The 17,944-nt window shown below is 45.1% G+C and overlaps 1 protein-coding gene and 1 long non-coding RNA gene across 6 annotated transcripts in view; one reads left to right on the top strand and one right to left on the bottom strand.

Moving 5' to 3' along the window:
• Positions 1–10,682: 10,682 nt before the first annotated feature.
• On the bottom strand, positions 10,683–13,971 carry LOC117001614. Its single transcript, XR_004419082.2, has 2 exons — positions 13,592–13,971; positions 10,683–11,327 (listed from the first exon to the last, which is right to left on the bottom strand). It is a non-coding gene; the product is annotated as an uncharacterized LOC117001614 (long non-coding RNA).
• SALL1 (spalt like transcription factor 1) overlaps positions 11,323–17,944 on the top strand; it is a 16,672-nt gene continuing 10,050 nt past the window's right edge. Inside the window, exons 1-2 of one of the 5 annotated variants that reach the window (XM_033070050.2) lie at positions 11,323–11,409; positions 13,434–13,526. In XM_033070050.2, the coding sequence (XP_032925941.1) occupies positions 13,451–13,526 (76 nt within the window). In that variant the 5' untranslated portion in view covers positions 11,323–11,409; positions 13,434–13,450. Of the gene's footprint in view, positions 11,410–12,416; positions 12,480–12,517; positions 12,577–12,985; positions 13,527–17,944 lie in introns of those variants that run through there. The other 4 variants (XM_033070051.2, XM_033070052.2, XM_033070049.2 and 1 more) reach the window with 4 other exon arrangements.

Raw genomic sequence — 17,944 nt, 5'->3', positions numbered from 1 at the left:
ATAAAAGTCACCAGGGGCTAGATGCAGGTATGATATAGATGGGGAGGTGCTGGGCAGCATCATTCACTTGTCGTTTGGCCTGAGCTGTATACCACACTAGCAGTTGCTAATTTTGGAATAACTGAGCATCTTTAGCCTCCCTCCCTGCAAACAATCAATTTCTCAACTGATCTATAGCTCTGTAGTTTATTCCTGGTTTTCAGCCTGAACAGGGATGAAGAATCAGGTTCTCACCCATCCACATGAAGTCACCATTAAAATACCATGGCTGAGATCTTCTTGGTGGTAAGTCCTGAAAACTCTGCCTGAGTCAGGTGTCCAGTGGAGTTATTGCCAATTTAGCAATGTAGAGCTCACATGCTAATTGGGGTTTATTTTTCTTTTAATTTTACTTTAAATGGACTAGGTCAGGGGAAGTGGTTCATATGCTCTGCTGTAAAATCAACAATGCCTCATTTCATATTTCATATCCTCCATCTGTGGAGCTCTAACCATTTATAGGATCAAACAATTTGGCTCTGAGACACCTCCAGCTTTATATGATATGGGCTTTTCAGATCAGGAGGCTTGTTTTCAGAGGGCAATTTTAGTGATACATTTTGGGTTTCAGACCATCCCAAACAAAATGTATCATGTAACATTGTCTTCTTTCATACCAATGTTTTGTATTACGTACAGCAAGGCTGGTGTATTTTATAGGATAAGATTATTCTGTTGTTCTTAAATGCTTAAATTAGGATGGTAGATGAGAAAATCCTCAAGATTTTAGGTATACCAGTTACAAGTAGACCTACTAAAAATATTTGCATAAGAAGATTCCTGAATATGTCAATAAATACCTGTAGTTATTAAAAGAAATGAAATAAAATGTTAACTGATATTTAATTTAGGAGAAGAAAGAACCAAAAAGAACATACTGCAACTCATAGAATAATTACTTACTGATATAGATATTTTCACTCTTTTTTTTTTCTTTTTTTTTTTTTTCTGTGTACCATGTGCTGCAGTCAGACTTGCCCACCACACAGGAGCAGTTTGGGGGTGGAATAGTTAATGTCTGTCAACTGCTCAGAATCACTGCTGTTATTAATTGTCCTCCAGTATGGAACATGTACATTTTACATTAATACCCTGACTAGTGACACAGAGCATGCAGTTTCTAGCTAGGGAAGCTGGAATTTCAGAAATAGCTTGGCTCTTCACTTTGATTACTTTCTGGCTGGAGAGCTGGAGTCAAGCTAATTCATTTTGTAAACATTGCTGGTCATTCATGTACAGTGCATGGCATGAATCAGGGCTGGACACTCAGGCGGGTGCAAGTTCAAAAGTCCAGATGGGAATTCCTGTTCCACGGCACGGAATAATCCATGCACAAAGAGGGATCATGCATGTACTCAGACAAAATTCCCAGCCCTCAGAAGGGAAGGTTTCCTTAAGAAAGGTGAAAAGACAAGGGCCCTCACTATTTGCTGATGAGCAATCCACCCCTTGCACCCTAACAGTCGGCTTTCAACAAATATTTATACAGCTCAGGGATACAGCTAGAGCTGCAACATTTCAGCACAGATATTAGGCCACAACCTCAGCTAGTCTAAATTGGCCTCAGTGGCATTACAGTGATTTACAGTGGGTGAGGTTCTCCCTCCTTTCATTTTTTCCTCAGTGTGTCTGACACAGTACACTCTGCATGCTTCCTTCAGATGAAGAGTGTATTCGTTTTAAAGTAAAAAATAATTTTAAACCAAACTCTTCATCATGCTAAGGTTTGTCCCAAATTTTAGGAGGCCCTCAGGAAAAAAAAAAGATCTGTTACAAAGGTGACTGTGAGTTTTCTGTAGCACAGCAGCACTCAGTTGAGTTGGGGTGGTAAGGCAGAAAGCATTCCAAAAAATCGATTATTTTGTTAGAAAAAAGAGGTTACAGATATTTATACACACACAAACATAAAATCTGGTTTTACTGCTCCCACTGAAGAACCCCATTGTGTGTATAGGTTTAACAGCAACTACACAGAGATGTAAGTACACAGTTGTGTATTATAATATTTGTTTCTTAATGTCACTAAGCCAGAATTCTTCAAAAATATATGAAGTCTTAATTTTTCCCCAGTTCTTCAAAACAGAAAACATTAGTAAAGCAGTATTTTTTCCCAGTGTGACTTGAAGCTGGAGACAGAGAAATGGATAACATTACATATTTTCTACACAAACTGAGCGATTAATTTAAATGATTCCCCTAAATCAAAATTACTAGACTTTTTGGCAGCCTTTGAAGTTTAATGAATGTTTATTCTTGCCATCAAGTGTAGGTTTTGGGACACCCTGCAGGACCTCTTAAACAAGATATCTAAAGCTATTTATATAAAATAAGTCAAGTCCAAGATGTTTTTATTAATGTTATTAAGAGAAGGCAAGAATTTAAAAGTAGTGAATATTCTGGTTTAAAAATTTTAAATTAAAGATAGAGAATTGTCACTGTGCTGTCTATGTCTATAGCTTAGGGGTTAAACATTAACTACATTTCTGATGATTTCAAAAGTAGGCATGAACAGGTCTGTTATGTAGGTGTGTGCTCTCCTGGTTTCCACTCTTTTAGGGACACAGAAAAGCTGCTGTGCTCTTATCCTTCACAATACATTTGGCATTCCTTTCAAATGTCTCTTATCAAAGTTGACAACAAGTACCTATTACTTACAGACATTTCAATGTGGGTTTTCTGTAGAAGAAAATTAAATCAGGTCATGAGATGTAATAAACCAGACATAGGATTTCCAAATACATTCTTTTTCTTTTATGGTTAATACTTTTTGAAGTGCACTACTGAAAAGCTGCATAAATGTAAAACCTGTTTTGCTCTGATGACTGTGATTGATTAAAACAGTAGGTAATGTTCTTGGAGATGTTTAGCTTCTGATAACTCAGCCATACAGACGTTCTCTGATTTTTTTTTTTTTTCTGGAAGGCCATTTTCACATGTACAAAAAACCGTTGCAAACTAGATATTTTTTATATCTAAAATTCACAGCATGTCTTGCTGTTAAATTGCCACCTTAGAGGCCTTTTTTAAATTTCATTGAAAATGCATATTAAATCAAAGTGATAGACACATGTAATGTAAAATGTCTGTCAACAATTAGAATCCCATTTGGAAGTTTGTAAAGCATAACAATTTAAAATGAATTTAAATTGAGAAGGAAAGTTTCTAGATTGAGAAAAAAAGTTTTAGCCTGCAGTATTGCAATTTTGTTCAGAAGAAATCCTGATTTTTTTTTCTCTTTTCTGAGTGAAAGAGGAATAAAAAAGCTAGAGCTTCTAATGTCATTAGTTCACTATCATCTGCCTGTCAAGCAATTTCATTCTTTCTGCAATAAAGCCCAAAGTATATCAAGTATTCGATTTTGAAAGATATAATAAAGCATCAAGCCTGTGAATAATCTAGTCCCATGTAAATCATGTTGCCCTGTCATGGAATCATAGAATGGCTGGGAGAGACCCCAGAAGATCATCTGATCCAACCTTTCCTTTTCCAGGAACCTAGGACACACTGCAGCTGAGCTACTTGATGAATTTGTGCTCTATGCTTTGAAAAGTGCAACTGGTTTTATTTGGACAGACTAAATCCCTACCCAGGGATTGAAAAAGATGCTTCTAGGGAAACTTCACAAAATATCCTTTGTATTCTTCTGAGATTTTACAAGCCCTGAAAACCATGGGATCCGCAGGCAAAACAGAGCAGTGGAACACTGAGGCCAAGAGCCTCCCGGGCAGTTTTGGCCCTTGACTGTGTGGCCACACCACTGAGGACTTGCCTACCTAAATGGGGGCTGGGATTGCCAGTTAAAAGCATACAAAGTTTGGGATGACACCTGGATTTTCTTGAACCTAACAAAATCTAGGGTTAAATTAGGGTTTATGGCTAATATTTATTGAATACAATGTAAAGATCTACAATATGGTTTGCTATAAAATGGAAGAATTTTCCATTAAGTTCAAATTTTGCAGCTTTTTTTTCCCAGTTTTACAACATGCACATTTCCAAGCAGTATCCAACAATGTCATCTTTCTACACTGAAATTAATATAATCTTGTTGATATGTGCCAACGCTTCGAGTGCAGAATGTTGTATTCTCTGTGGTGGTATATAACTCCTTAAAAGCAGATACACCTCCAGGACAGATATATTTTGTGCAATTTGTCCAGATTAAATTCTGGTTTTTTTCTAGACATTCCACTTATCACTTTGATTTTATGAGAATGATAATAGGAAAGCAGAATAATAAGAAATGCAAAGCATATTCTGCAGTTAATTTCTGAACGGAGAGTAAATCCCTTGAGAACTTTACGTAGTGTGTTATTGGCTATAATTATTGCAAAAATTATAGTGTGACATCACCAAAAATGGATGCAAATTACCAGCAACAGTTTTTGTCTTTTTTTTTTTTAGTATTTTTATTGTCTTTGAGTAATCCTGTTGAAGAGCCAAGATTACCTGTGATTAGCTGATTTGAACAGGTGGTTTAAGGGGCTGTACTCCTAAAATGTCAGGGTTGTTTTGCTTCGAGAAGCAGCGAGTGCTTTCCCAGCCAGCAGCAGGCAGCTCCTGCAGGCTCCCCTGAATGTGGCAACCAGCACCAGTTACTGCATTTTGTTGCTCTAGGCAAAACATGAAAGGCAGGCCCCTCACGAGGCACAGTCTAGCACAGGAAAGTGTTAGTGAACATTCTGCAGCCCTGGGCAGCTGCTGCTCTGGGGGCTGCTGGTGGCAGTGCTGGCCAGGATGCAGATGTACCTGTCTGCCCCTTGGGCTCACATCCATCCCGCCTTGTACCTCTGCACTGGGTTTAATTATTGCTTCTGCTCAGTGTGACCATTGCTGGACATGGGCAGATCTTGCCTCACTTTAGGGCAATCTGTCAGCAGTGGGAACAAGGAGCAGCAGGTCTGGCAGCGCTGCCTGAAACTGAATTTTGCTATTTGAAAATTCTAGGAGTGAAACAAAGAGTAAATGAATGATCCTGCTTGTACAGAGTGAGTACAGCAATGTTATTGTGTTGTAAGATTATATGTACAGTGTTGGAGAGGACAGTACTGAAACTGGAGGAGGGAATGGACCTTATTTATCCTTCCTTTAATTCCACTTAATTCAGTGCATTTACAATGCATTTGGCTCTATGCTTCCATTAAACTGTTATTCTTATGTATTATGGCATTGCTTGTGCTTTTGTGCAGCATGAAAATGGAAGCTGCTTCAACTGCAGAAGAAGCCCAGCTTCTCTCTAAACTTGAGAGGCAGAACAAGTAACTTCAAGCCTTAAAATATATGGGAGTGCAAAGGTGTGCAGCTGTCAACTAAACATGTTAACAAGAGTTCTCACTAAGAGGTATGGGATTTACATGCCAAGCATTGTCACTGGTGCCTTCTCGAAATCTTTCCCCTCTCTAGCAGTTGTTTATGCTCCTCTGCAGTTAGTAATGGCCCTGCTCTGGCACACTCTCACAAATACAGCTCCTCTCGGAAACCCGTTTGTATAGACTGGGGGCTTAGACGCATATTTTGTTTGCAAACAGCTGGAACAGCTTACCAAGTTACTGCATCACGCACTGCTGCCCCGTGCAGTGATTTCCATCCCTAGCGGTGAGGATGTCGTGCAAACGTTGGTGCCAACGCAGAGCAGCACAGCCCGGGAGAGCCCCTGCCCATTGCCCGGCTCAGCTGCTGGGACAGGGCTGTGGGGCAGGGAGGAGCCGTGGGCAGGGGCAGCTCTGCTCACCACACCTCCAAATTCACTCCTGAGTGGCTCTAGACCGAAACACTGCGCATGCTGTGCTGTCAGCGTTCTGCTCCCTGCACAAGCATGAGTGACACTGATGATGTTTAGGGTTGGGCACTTACATTGCAAGCTTCTGAGGAAAAGAAAAGTGTCTTTTCGTGGTCTCAGAAGTGAGTAAATGATGTATCCTTCTTTACAAATGGAAGTAGAATAAGCACTGGTGTTTGGTGTAATTCCTAAATGTGCCATGTTGTCTTATACTCAAGTACAATTCTCCCTCTTTTGTTTTGCCTGTTGCAGTACATGACAAGCAGTTGAATTGCTGAACCATTACAGACTGGGGCTACATTTGTCTTTGCACATATGATTTTTGCATCACATGTCTTTAGTATTATCTAAAACCTACTCAAGCTTTAAATTCTCATTCAGGCAGTACTTCTAAGGTGTCAGTGGCTAGGAGCAAGCTCAGATGAGCTTAATGATTGTGTGTAGTCCTGGGGAGAGCCAGCTAGTCTGCAGAAAGCTGCTTAAGGATGTAAATAGACATGTTCTGCAGCTCTGGACACTGCATTTGAGAGGGAATTTGGAGTTCTGTGAAGAAGGGCTGAAACACAGAATACGTAACTCAGGGTGAGATTCAAGACATGGCTTGTACAGCAGGATGAAAGTCCAGGCTTACTATATAAAGCATATGAAGGATGGAAACAATTTTTCTAACCCCAAATCTGGTTTCTGGATTTCTGAGGAAGGGTCTTTTAAGTCTCTTTGTGAGGATTGCTCTTTGAATCCTGTTACTTGAGCTTTTCTTACGTAAAGAAAGGAAACTGCGAGTCTCATTTTCTAGGTGATAACTGTGTGATCTTGGGTTTATGAAGCAGTACTTTCCAAGGCTCTTTCTGGGTCACTGATGTAATATCTGCTGATAGTTCAGTAGAGCTGGCTGGCAGCTCGGTGCTCAACTCTTTCTTTTCTTCTGAGGAATTTTTCTAAGAAATCAGAAACTCCTGGAGTTACCTTTTGAGGTAGGTAATGGCTGTTGTTGCCATCTGAACATTATATGATCATTAATGGGAAGAAAAGAAAACTGCAGAAATGTGGCTGGGGATCAGATTGCTCCATGAGGAAATGGGCTCCCCACAGGACCCAGATAGTGCATGTGCAAGTCTGTGAGCAAACACATTTGCACTCAGAGAGCTGTGTTCTGCCAGCACCATTGCAGACCAGTTCTCTTAGCAGGCTGGCTCAAACTCGGGGCAAAAGGTGGATGGGAAGGATTCTGCCTAGCTCAGGCATGGAAAGCAGAACATTATTCATGAGGCATTTACTTTATTGCAACTAGCTGCTGCCAGGCCAGCTCCTTGTGTTGATGCAGAGAGCATGACAATTTTCACGTTGTAAACACCATGCATTAATCAGGGCACCTCAATATTATGCAAACAAAATGTATGTACTTACAAACACTTCCACTGTATTCGAATCAAAAATATGTCATGAAAAGGAGAAGGGTTGTCAGGTTCATTTCATTAGGCAAGAAATTTGGGACTCTACAGGCAACATTCCCCTGAGGTTTGAAGCATGTTTAGTCTTTAATGACTACATATTCTCCAGTTTAAAATGAAACATTAAAATGTAAATAAACATGTGTACTTTGTAACTCTGATTTGCAGTGTAAATCTTTTTTGTGACAACAGGTCTTACTTTGTTAGATGACTACCCTGTAGTAATTGTCTCCAGGTTCTATTTCAGAGAAAATATTAATGTGAATTTTTGTCCTTGTGTTTATATTTTGACACAGAATTTTTGTGTAATTTTAATTTAAGTGCAAGCAGATCCTAAGGGAACACTTTTTTAAGAACACCTTTTTCCCAAAATATCCTGGAAAATACATCCCTTGGTCCTGCTCCTTCATTTACTTTTAAATTACCCCATTCCCATATTTTGATACTATTTTAAATAATACTTTGACAAAGAAATTATAACTATAATATTTATTTTAAATTGACACTAAGGTTCCCATTAATAGATGCCTGGATGAACAGTGATAGAAACTGTGACATTTTCCTACTGTATAAAGGCACTTTCCTTAAAACAAGATGTTTGGAGGAATTGTTAGCTTATATTGCACATTATATCTCATCATCTGAGATCAGATGTAATCATTAATTACTCTTCTTTTGACAGGTACATAATTCATATTTCAGTGTCGTTTTTTCCATGTCCTATCCAGAGTTTTTTCTGTGCTAACAGACATTACAATATGTCTTTGAAAGATGCCTTTGTAGCTCAGAATGGATTTTTTTTTCAATCTAAGGCTGGAGAAATCTCTGTCACTTCATTTCTAAACTTTTGGTTTACTGGTGGAGCCACATGGTGGCTTTATATGGCTGCAATGCACTAGGATATTAAAAAAAAAATTAAACTGGGATGCAAAGGCATGTGGCTTGCAGAGAAAACTTCCCCTGTGGCATCAAATAAAAGTCTTGGCTCTCAATAGAACCTATAGATTCACTCTGTCCATACCTGATGACCACCATGTAACAAATCAGTCACCTAAGCAGCCTACCTGAAATACCCTCTAATTTATTTTTCAACCCCCAAAACAGGCAAATAAAGGATAGAGTGATACTTTGGGATCAATAGTAACTCTAGAATCAAGAATCAAGACACTTTCTAAAGTATATGGTATTTAATTTTTTAAAAAGGGATTTTTTTTAAGACAGGGAAAAAGACATTCTGAAATATATATATATAAAAGATATCAGATGAAATAATGAGAGACTTCAGGGTATGAAAGTATTTGTAATTACTAGCACTCTCTAGTCCTGTAAAAGTGCATGGAAATCTTTTGCAGTGTTGCATATTTATCTTTCTGTTTGTTGTTTTCCTGCTTTGTGGGCTGTACATACAAAAGAGCTGCCCATACACTGATGCGGGAGATTTTCTTACTTCTAGGTTTTTAACATTCTTGCCCGAGTGAGAGAATTTTCCATCCAGCTTGTTTACTTCATGATTTATGTCTAAATTGACAGAGTCCTTCGGAGGCATTCGTGTTAAATTTGAAACAAACATATTTAATGCTCGTGTTGTAATAAAACAGCTAAAAGAGCAGATTAAAAAGATATGCACAGAGGGGTCTGATTGATTGAGGGATTGATTTTACTACTTTTCCCGTAGGTGGGTAGTGATGGCTGTAAATCTCCTGATAATCATTTCAGAAGCACCTTCATCAATAAACTCAAAAGGGACAGCTAGGTGTAAAAATTTGCCAGCCATCAGGTCAAACAAAAGGCAGCAAATGTGTAAAGAAAGAATTGAATTAAATAATCCCACCTTGGCTGGTTATGGCATTAGTCATTTTTATCTCGGGGCGGAGGAGTCCCCATCACTGCAATTCTCTGGGATTTAGGGGAGAGAAAGGGAGAGGTTATTTACCTCTATTTTTTTTTTCTTTTTCCTTTGACTAAACCGGTATTGCTTACGATTCAATTATGCGGGTAAAAGCTTGTGTTTGTGAGGAATGATCAATTATTAGTTGTCAGTAATAATGGCGAAGGATTCAATTCTGCTGCCCCTTCATCTTCTTTTTTTTCCCCTTTTTTTTCCCCCTCTTTCTTTCCCCTAGAGAATTGCCATCAGAAAATGGAAAAAAATTAAAAAAGAAAAAAGGCAGAAGAGAGCAAGGAAGGGGAAAGCTGACAGCATGCCCACAAAAGTAGTTATACCTAAAACCCACACAGTCACAGGACTTGCAGTGTCCTAGTGAATAGCGTGATCCAGGCTATTGATAATGAAACAATTCCGGAGAGCTGGTGCTCGCTGCCCCGGGGTAGCTGCGCCCCAGGACTGTCTCAAAAGTTTATTATACATCGGAGCATAAAGCCAAGTTCCCAGCTGACTGCAGCATCTGGAAGCCCCTAATTACACACATTTCTAAAATACGTGTCACCTGTGTTAGCTGACAAACGGCGAAGTTGCCAGGTCAGCTGGAGCGCCGCTCGGAACTCCAGTGAACTGTGCCTTTTCCAGCTAAAACAGAGGCGAGCAGGGAACACGGAAAACGAGCAGGAAGAGAAGGAAGGAAAGAAGCTCCATAAATAAAAGACCAAGCGCCCTGCTAAGTGGGAAGCGGGTGTTGAGGCAGGCTGAGCGTGCGGGCAGCGCTTTGCCGAGCGGGGCCGGCGCGGAGCCGCAGTTCGGGGTTCGGGCTTTGGGCTTTGGGCTGCCCCGAGCCTCGCAGCCGCCGCCCGGAGCTGCCGCCCGCGCCGGAGGGGCCGGGGGTCACGGGCACAAAACATTAAATCAATTGGATTCCCTCCCCCGCACCCCCCGATCGTTATTAGAGATGTTTTATAACTATGAGGGGATCGTGCAGCTTTTAACTCCGTCGTGCTAAGGGTGTTGTGCCTGATCGCAAACGTGAATAACAATAATCCAGTCTAGTGTGATGCATCTCATTGGAATCGTCTCTCAGCAGAATGAACTGCAAATTATCCCCTGTTTACCATCTCCCTTCAGTGCTCATCTCAATGAACTGGAGATCGATCCCCACCACGGGTGTCTTGCAGCCAGGCTGATTTGCATTGAAGCACATTAGAAAGCCTCCCACCTCCATTAAAAAGAATAATCCTAGAGGGGAAAAAAAATCTCCAAGGTGTGGTGGGAAGGGAAAAATATGTCACTGTCATTCGGAGCATCGAGAGGGAAAACCCGGGATCAGAGTATTTACGCTTGTGAACTCTCACAACTTCTGTTAGAGACAATGACGTTTAATTGATGTATTGCTATCAACAACAATAAAGACCGATTTTTCTCTAGCCCTGGCACTGCTGCTCTGCCCCCACCCATTCCCCACCCCTCCCGGCCCCCAGCGAAGGAGAGGAAAACAAACAATAAATAATCAATCGGTCTTGGATGAAATACCAGGCGCCGCTTTAACACTAGCGAGGAGAAGAGAAACGAAAAAAAAAGTAGTAAAACTTAATTTCTCCAAATTAATTTCTTTTTGTTTAAGCCACTCTTTTTCGTCTTGTTGTTGCTGGTGTTGCTTTTTAATTACCTGTCCACGGCCGCCTTTTTCCAGCCACGAAGCAAAGGTACTGCGCATCTGGGGAAATTTGTCTCAAGCTTAATCGGCAAAAGTATAATGAAATTGTGAACGCGAATAATTTTGGGAGATCGTCTAGCTTAGAAACCGTAGGAAGCTAATGGAGTGATAGATAGAGTTAGAAATACAGGCATAAATGTGCAAATAGATCCGCGTGGGTATTTTGTGTGCATCTACGTGTGGCTAGCAGTGAGTAACGAGTGCGTTTCTGTGCGTTCAGGTTCGGTTTCTTTCCCACTGTCTCAGGGTACGGAGGGTGACAGCCTGCGCTGAGTGTATCCATCTCTGCCGAAACATCTCTTTAAATATTCAGTGAAAAATAATGTCATGTGAAGTACCACCTATAGCAACATTATTATCTTCATTCTTCAACATCATCCCCGCTGATAGCTTCGTTTGTCTTTTTCTCAAAATCTACTGTACCGAATGCTGCGGGGAGGGAGGGGGCTCGCCCTGTGCAGAAATGAAAAGAAGCGTCAGTGACCACTTTGCAACGCTGACTAAATACTGGAGTGGCACCTGGGAGGATTTTTCGGTTCGTATGCATTTGTTTGGTTGGGTTTTGCGGCTGTTTTTCTTCCCCCCACCCTTATTGATAAACGTTTTACAATCTCTTTCGTTTAATAATGAGAAGAAAACGCCACTAAGCCGGCTCCTCGAATGGGAAGATTTGTCCCTCTCTCCTTTCTCCTCTCGCTCACTCTCTAGGCTTTACCGGCTCATTTGAAATTGAAATGAGTTGGATCTGATCAGCCTCTTGCTTTTACAGAGAGTTTGTTAATATTAATACGGGAAAAAGGAGTAGCTTCTATAGAAGAGTAAATAATCCAGCGGGGGGAGTGGGAGGAGAGAGTACTAGATGGGTCAGGGTGGAGGGAAAGAAACGCCAGTGCTCCCGCTTCTGCCGGTTCAGCTTATTTTACAGAGTAACTTTCCGTGCCCGCAGCAGCGTGACGCGCGGAGAGCGGAGCTCGGGAGGACACCCTCCCTCACCCACAGCGTGCGTGCACCGCTGGATACGCGCGGTAGTAAAATAGCCCTGCTCGGAGCCTCCGCGCAACTACACTTTTTATTTCAAGACCGTGACATTAGTTCGGGAGAGGTTCCTCCTCTGCAAGTAACACACGGGCACAAAAAGTTTGTGCATCCCAGGGCAGGAGCGCGGTGCCCGCGGGGTCCCGGCAGCGCTGGCAGCGGGCACGAGCAGCGGCCGCGGGAGCGCGGGGCCCCGGGACAGCCCCGGAACAGCCCCGGGACGGCGATCAGCCCGGCCCGGCCCGGCTCCGCCTGCGCGCACGGCCGGCACCGGGCAGGGCCGCTCCGCTCCGAGCTCGGCCCGGGGCGCCTCCGGCGGGCAGATGCGCGTCGCTCCCTCGTCCGAGGGAGAAACAAAAGTCAGGAGCGACCCGGGGGAGGGGGGGCCGGGGGAGCGGTGCGGGGCTGCGGAGCGGGACACACCGCCCGCCCCCGGCCGCGGCCCCGCCGCCGCTCACCCCGGGCGGACTGACGGCCGGTGCAGCCAACCCGCGCGGTGCGGGGGCGGAGCGGCCGCCTGGTCCGCCCGCCGCTCCCAGCGGCGCCCTAATTGTCCTGGGAATGTGTGAGGTAAAAAACAAACCCTTCCTATTTTCAGCACCCCTCGGGCCGTGATATATGGAAAGAGAAGTGATGGGGGGAGTGGGAGAGAGAGACCTGGGAGAGGGTGAAATGGGTCTTTATTTGTAAATGCGGGGACAAGCGAAAGGGGCGGGGGGGGGGGGGGGGGGGTGGGTGCAAAGGAAAAAGAGAAAAAAAAAGGAAAAAACACACCCGAAACTTTTTTTGCAGCAGCGGGACGCAGCGAGCGGCAGCGCGGCGCGGCCGGAGCGCGGCCGGGCTCTCCCCGGGCAGGCACTTGCCGGGTGCGGGGCCGAGCTCCGGGGCCGCCGCTCCCTGCCGGCCGCCCCAGCCGTGCGTCCTCCCCCGATCGATTATTGGTCACCCTGCCCTGCCTGCACCGGTTCGGACTGCGGGCGAGGCGGGGGGAGTTTAAAAAAAAAAAAATTTAAAAAAGAGAGAAAAAAAGAAAAAAGGAAAAAGGAAAAAATAGAAAAGTGAAACGCAGCGCAAAACTGCGGGAAGGAGGGAGGGAGGCGCGGGGAGCCCGTCGGGGCTGGAGGAAGGGGCGAAGGGAGACACATTCCTATAGTAACCGGGATGGCGCGATGCAGCTCCAGCTGGTTGCTAAGAGGGTTAAACTGTATCCAAACAGCTTTGGGGAAATCCAGCCCCTTCTCCTGCCACATGGATCGACTCATTGGGTGGGAGCGGCGGAGAGACAAGGGTCTCCAGCAAATCAGCGCCTAATTGATTAAGGCGAGCTGGTTTGAATAGAGCTGGCCATGTGCCAATCGCCTTTCAAAGAGCCCCTCTATGATTAATCGCAATGCATTATTGATAATCATAATTATAGCAGGACACATGCGCGGTGCGCGGAGGATCGGGGAGGCTGGGGGGGGGAGGCTCGATTTCCGTAATTTTGAGAAGATTTTTTTTTAGTAATTTTTTATTCTGCCCCAGCTGATGTTTGAGCCAGCATGTCGCGGAGGAAGCAGGCGAAGCCTCAGCATTTCCAATCCGATCCCGATCTGGCCTTGTTATCCCAGCGAAATGGTGAGTTCTTCTCCTCTCCCTCGCACACATTTTAACACAAACACACACAAAATAGATGAACTTACCTTGTGGGGAGTCGGAACCGCGCCGGGCAGTGGTGCGGGACAACAGGATCTCCCGGAGTTATATGCGGGGGGGGCGGGAGAAGGTCCTTCTGAGGTTTTGGTCCAAGTTCTTGGGTTTTATCTTATTTTTTTAACTCAGCGTTTTGTTTCGTCTGTTTCTTAACGAAACTCCAAACTCTTTCCGTTTTTTGATGTTTTCCCTCCGCCCTCTCCCAGCGGGGCGGTCTGGCATCCTGAGCCCGCGGGAGATGGATCCGCGCCCCCCGCGTCTCTCTCCGCGCCCCGCGGAGCTGGGAAACAAAGTGGGGCTGCGGTGGGGCGGCTGATCCCGTAGCCCCGCGGGACGGATGCCCCGTCCGGCCACACACGCTGCCCGCGCCGTGCCCCCGAAAGGGCCGGAAAATCCCCCCCGGGCACCCACTTTCTCGCCCGGCCCCCCACCCCCCCGCGGACCCCAGCGCTCCCGCACCCCCCGCTCCCCCGCAGCCCCGCCGGGCGGAGGACGCTGCCCCGCCGCCCCGCAGCCCTGGCCTCCGGCTGCACCAAAGGCTTCCTGGAGGCGGAAAAGTTGCCGCCGCCGCCGGGCCGGGCCGCGGGGGGATCGCCCCGTCCTGGGAGCTGCCGCCGCCGCGCCGGGCTCCGCGCTCAGAGGCGACTCCGCGGCCGCAGCGCGGAGCGGGGAGCCGATCTGCTTTCCCTAAGGTTGTTTTTTGGTTTTGTTTTTCTTTTTTTTTAACTCCTCCCGCTTCCCTCCAAGCCGGTAAGCGAGGGATAAACGCTGGCTTTGTGTCCGCCAGGATTTGCAGAGGGAGAGTGTGAAGTATCTTTTCCTTTTTTCTTTTTTTTTTTCCTTCTTGCTCCCTTTTTCCCTCCCCTCCGGAACAGAGGGATTTCGTAGGAGTTCGCACAGCCGGGCGGGCGGCGGAGGTGCCTCCGCCCGTACCTGTGCAGGGACGCGGGGCGACAAGTGGTGGGCTCGAGGCGCGACCGGGCGGCCCGGGACAGCGTCCTGCCGGCCCGGGACAGCGTCCTGCCGGCCCGGGACAGCCTCCTGCCGGCCCCGGCAGCGCAGGCTCCGGCCCCTGGGCCACGAGGAGGGCGAGGGCGGGGGCCGGGGGGAGCCGCCGGCCGCGGGAGCGGAGGAGCGCTTCGGGTGGGCAGGTAAGGGAGCACCGGGCGCGGCGGAGCCCCTGCGCCTCCCGGGCCGGCCCCGCCGCTCCCAGCGCCGAGCGCTTCCCGCGGCAGCTCGTGGGGAGCTTGTCCGCGGCCGGCGGTGCCGGCAGCGCTGGGCCCGCCGAGCAGCCCCGGGCCCGCCGGGACAGGATCCCGGGCTCCGGGCGGAAAGTTTGCGGGACGTTGTGCTTCGCTGGGAGCGTTTACCCGGCTTCCGAAATCCCTCAGATGCCCTCCTCGTACACCAGCATACAGATCAGCGCTGGCTCCGCGGAGCTCTGCGAAACATTGCTTAAAAGTCATTTGGGTCCTGAGAGTCGATTTAGGGTTTTTAACTGAGTTTTGAGAGCTTTGAATGCACTCGAGTTTTGCCGTTTCCTCAGCATAATCCCCTTTCTCATCTCAGTAAACGTATTTATTTTTCTTACGATATAATTCCCACTTCCGCTCGAAGTTTGGAGTAGGAGTTGGAGAAGCGTTAGGTTTTTAGTTGTCTCTCATCGGCCTCCTGTGAAAGAATTTGGAACTTCTTAAAGTGAGCAGAGAAAAGGAAAGCAGAGAGGGAAATTTTTTTGCATCTTTACTTCGTATGATTGCATCTTTTGACATTTGCTATCCTTTTTTTTGGTCTGTTTTTAGTAGGTGGAACAGGTCAAAAACACTTCAAAGTATCTTTTCTTGAAGTAGCCGTTTTCTTCTGTTTTTAGTCTTTTTATCTGATTTTGCACATCGTTTTCAAATGAAGTACAGTGGGAGTGTGAGAAAGGAATGTTAACTGAGCAGCTTTCCTGCCTGTTGCTAAAGGATGTCCTTGAAGTAAGTTGGATCTTGCCTGAAATGATGGCATGGAAGTGAGGCTTTTGTTTCGTTTGGGTGGCTATCTAGAGTTAAAGAAGAGAATGACGAAGTTTATTCTGTTTTAAAAATATCGACCAGTTTCCTATGAAAAGCAGTGTGCTCTACTATAAAATCCGTAGGAGCCTCCCCTTTCCCTTCTGCAGTGCTGGTGTCGGGCTGTGGCTGGTTTACACGGTTGGACGCTAAGTTTAGTTTGAGGCAGCTGCCCAGAAGGTGTGCTTTGCAATGGTGCTTCAGGGCTCCGAACGTGCAGTACCATTAGCATAGAGCTACCCCCGCCTCGCCGGGCTCCCCGGCCCTGGCAGCAGCTCCCACTTGAGCGAGACAGGAGGGGAGAGCTACGGCGGGGAGTTTGTGTTATGTGTCTGTGAAATTCAAAACAAAACTTGGAAATTCCAAGCGCCTCTTTCTTCTCCTTTCGCACTGTGAATTCAGGTTTGCTAATCCGTGTCCAGCTTGCAGGGTGCCGGCGAGGGGAGCATCGCTGGCTCTGCAGACACTTGCAGTAAGGTACTGCTGGGCAGTATTTTGAGCGAATCAACAGAGTGGCTCCGTGAAAATTTCTCGCATCTGATTTGAATTCCGGTTTCTTAAAACTTTCTGCTATGGTTTCATATCTAAAGATCAATAGGGAAAAAAGTTCCTCAGAGTGCAACAGCATGTTTTGGTTTGGCCTTTTTCTTTTTTTTTTTTTTTTTTATCGCACTCTCTCTCTCTTTTTTTTTTCTTTAGTTCAAAGCTCATGAGTTCACTCCCACCAGGAAGACTTTCCACTTAAAATATATTTCTGGTACAATCAATGGATAAGTAAGTTTACCCTTGTAAAATCCTGTGTATGTGCACATTTGATAAAGTCCGTATTGGAATAACCAGAGCAGCTCTCAGATTAATAGCAGAAATTACTTGCAGCGTAAATTATATTCAACAAGTAACTAATTACTGGTAGGAAGTGGGTAAGAGATCGTGGGATTATTTCCTTTTGTTAATAACTGCAACCACTTTCATGTCATTTTAGATTTTTTTTCCCAGTTTCTTGGAATTATATTCCCAGTTGTAAAAGAACACTTTTGGGGTGCAGTTTTCCAAGGTAAAAGTTATATTGGAGAAATAAACCATCTAGACTTTGATGAAGAGAAAATATTTTCTGCCTTTCTTTCAAAGGCTCAGCAGAACTAGTGTCTTTTCATGTCAATAATGGATTTTGGTGAATTCCTACTGCAGCATTATGATCTTCCACATAATTGTTACTGGGCCCGTGAAATAAAAGAAATTATGATTGCTTTCCTCAGTGGGATCTGGAGGACAGGATGCTTAGGAGACAGAGCTGCTCAGTTAGGCTGCTTTTAGTTCTTTACATAATTAGGCCTTTTTGTGAGGTAGCTGCAGTCTGTTGGTTCAGGATACAGACACACTTGGGTTTTTTTTCCAAAGGTGAGCCCAGGGTGTAGAGGGCCTTGTGGAATATCACTTATGCAGATGCAATTCAGAAATAATTACTGAAACCCCATATGGTGGAAGTTGTCTAAGCCCAGTGTTAGTTCAGACCCATTTTGTGTGTGTTTCCCCTGCATAACCCCAATCTTTGTCTTGCTGCAAAATATTTATGTTTTAGTTTGTACCTTATTTATCTTTTTGCTGCTAAGTAGCATCTGGCTCCCTGAGGACAAGCCCTCCTGTATATTTAGCTGTACCAGTGCTTAGTGCATAACTGCCTTTTAACCATATTCATGCTTTAATTGTGAAAACACCAATCTTTATTGAAGTGACCTGACACGCCTCAGAAAACACAATTATGATTCTTGAAACTGTTAGTAAAAAACAAAAGGGGCAGCTCCTGCCAAAGGCGCCCTGAAGAAGCGGTGCTGTGTGTGTTTTCCACACTTGAAGGTACATCACACCTTTGTGCTTCCAGTCTTGAAAAACTGAAAGCTGAAACGCGCGAGCGAAATTGTTGCTTTGTGTCTGTATGGCTGGTGCTGGGGGAAAAAAAAAAAAAAAAAAAAAGAAGTGTTCAGCTGTTTTAACCTTTGCTAGCCTCCTTCCATCCAAAGGTGACAGGGTTCAGATCACAATATGTACTTCAATATCTTGCCAGTGACCCCCGAATTGAGTCTTACTGGTTGCTTAGCAGGAAGTTAGTAGTTTATTTTAGCTTCACCTTATCAGCTTTGCTTCTTTTGCTAACCCTATTCCCCTGTCACCCCTCAGATGCCAGACCCCCGAAGAGGAGATTGACAGGTAGTTCCCATAGCTCCGTTTTACCCTCCAAACAACAGGGATTTAGTTTCTTGTCCCTTTGCCAATGTTTATGTAGTCAAAGTT

Source organism: Catharus ustulatus, chromosome 11 (genome assembly GCF_009819885.2).
Source record: "Catharus ustulatus isolate bCatUst1 chromosome 11, bCatUst1.pri.v2, whole genome shotgun sequence".
Taxonomy (NCBI): Eukaryota; Metazoa; Chordata; class Aves; order Passeriformes; family Turdidae; genus Catharus; species Catharus ustulatus.
Note: the sequence above shows the minus strand (reverse complement) of the source record. Positions and strands in the feature narration are given on the sequence as shown.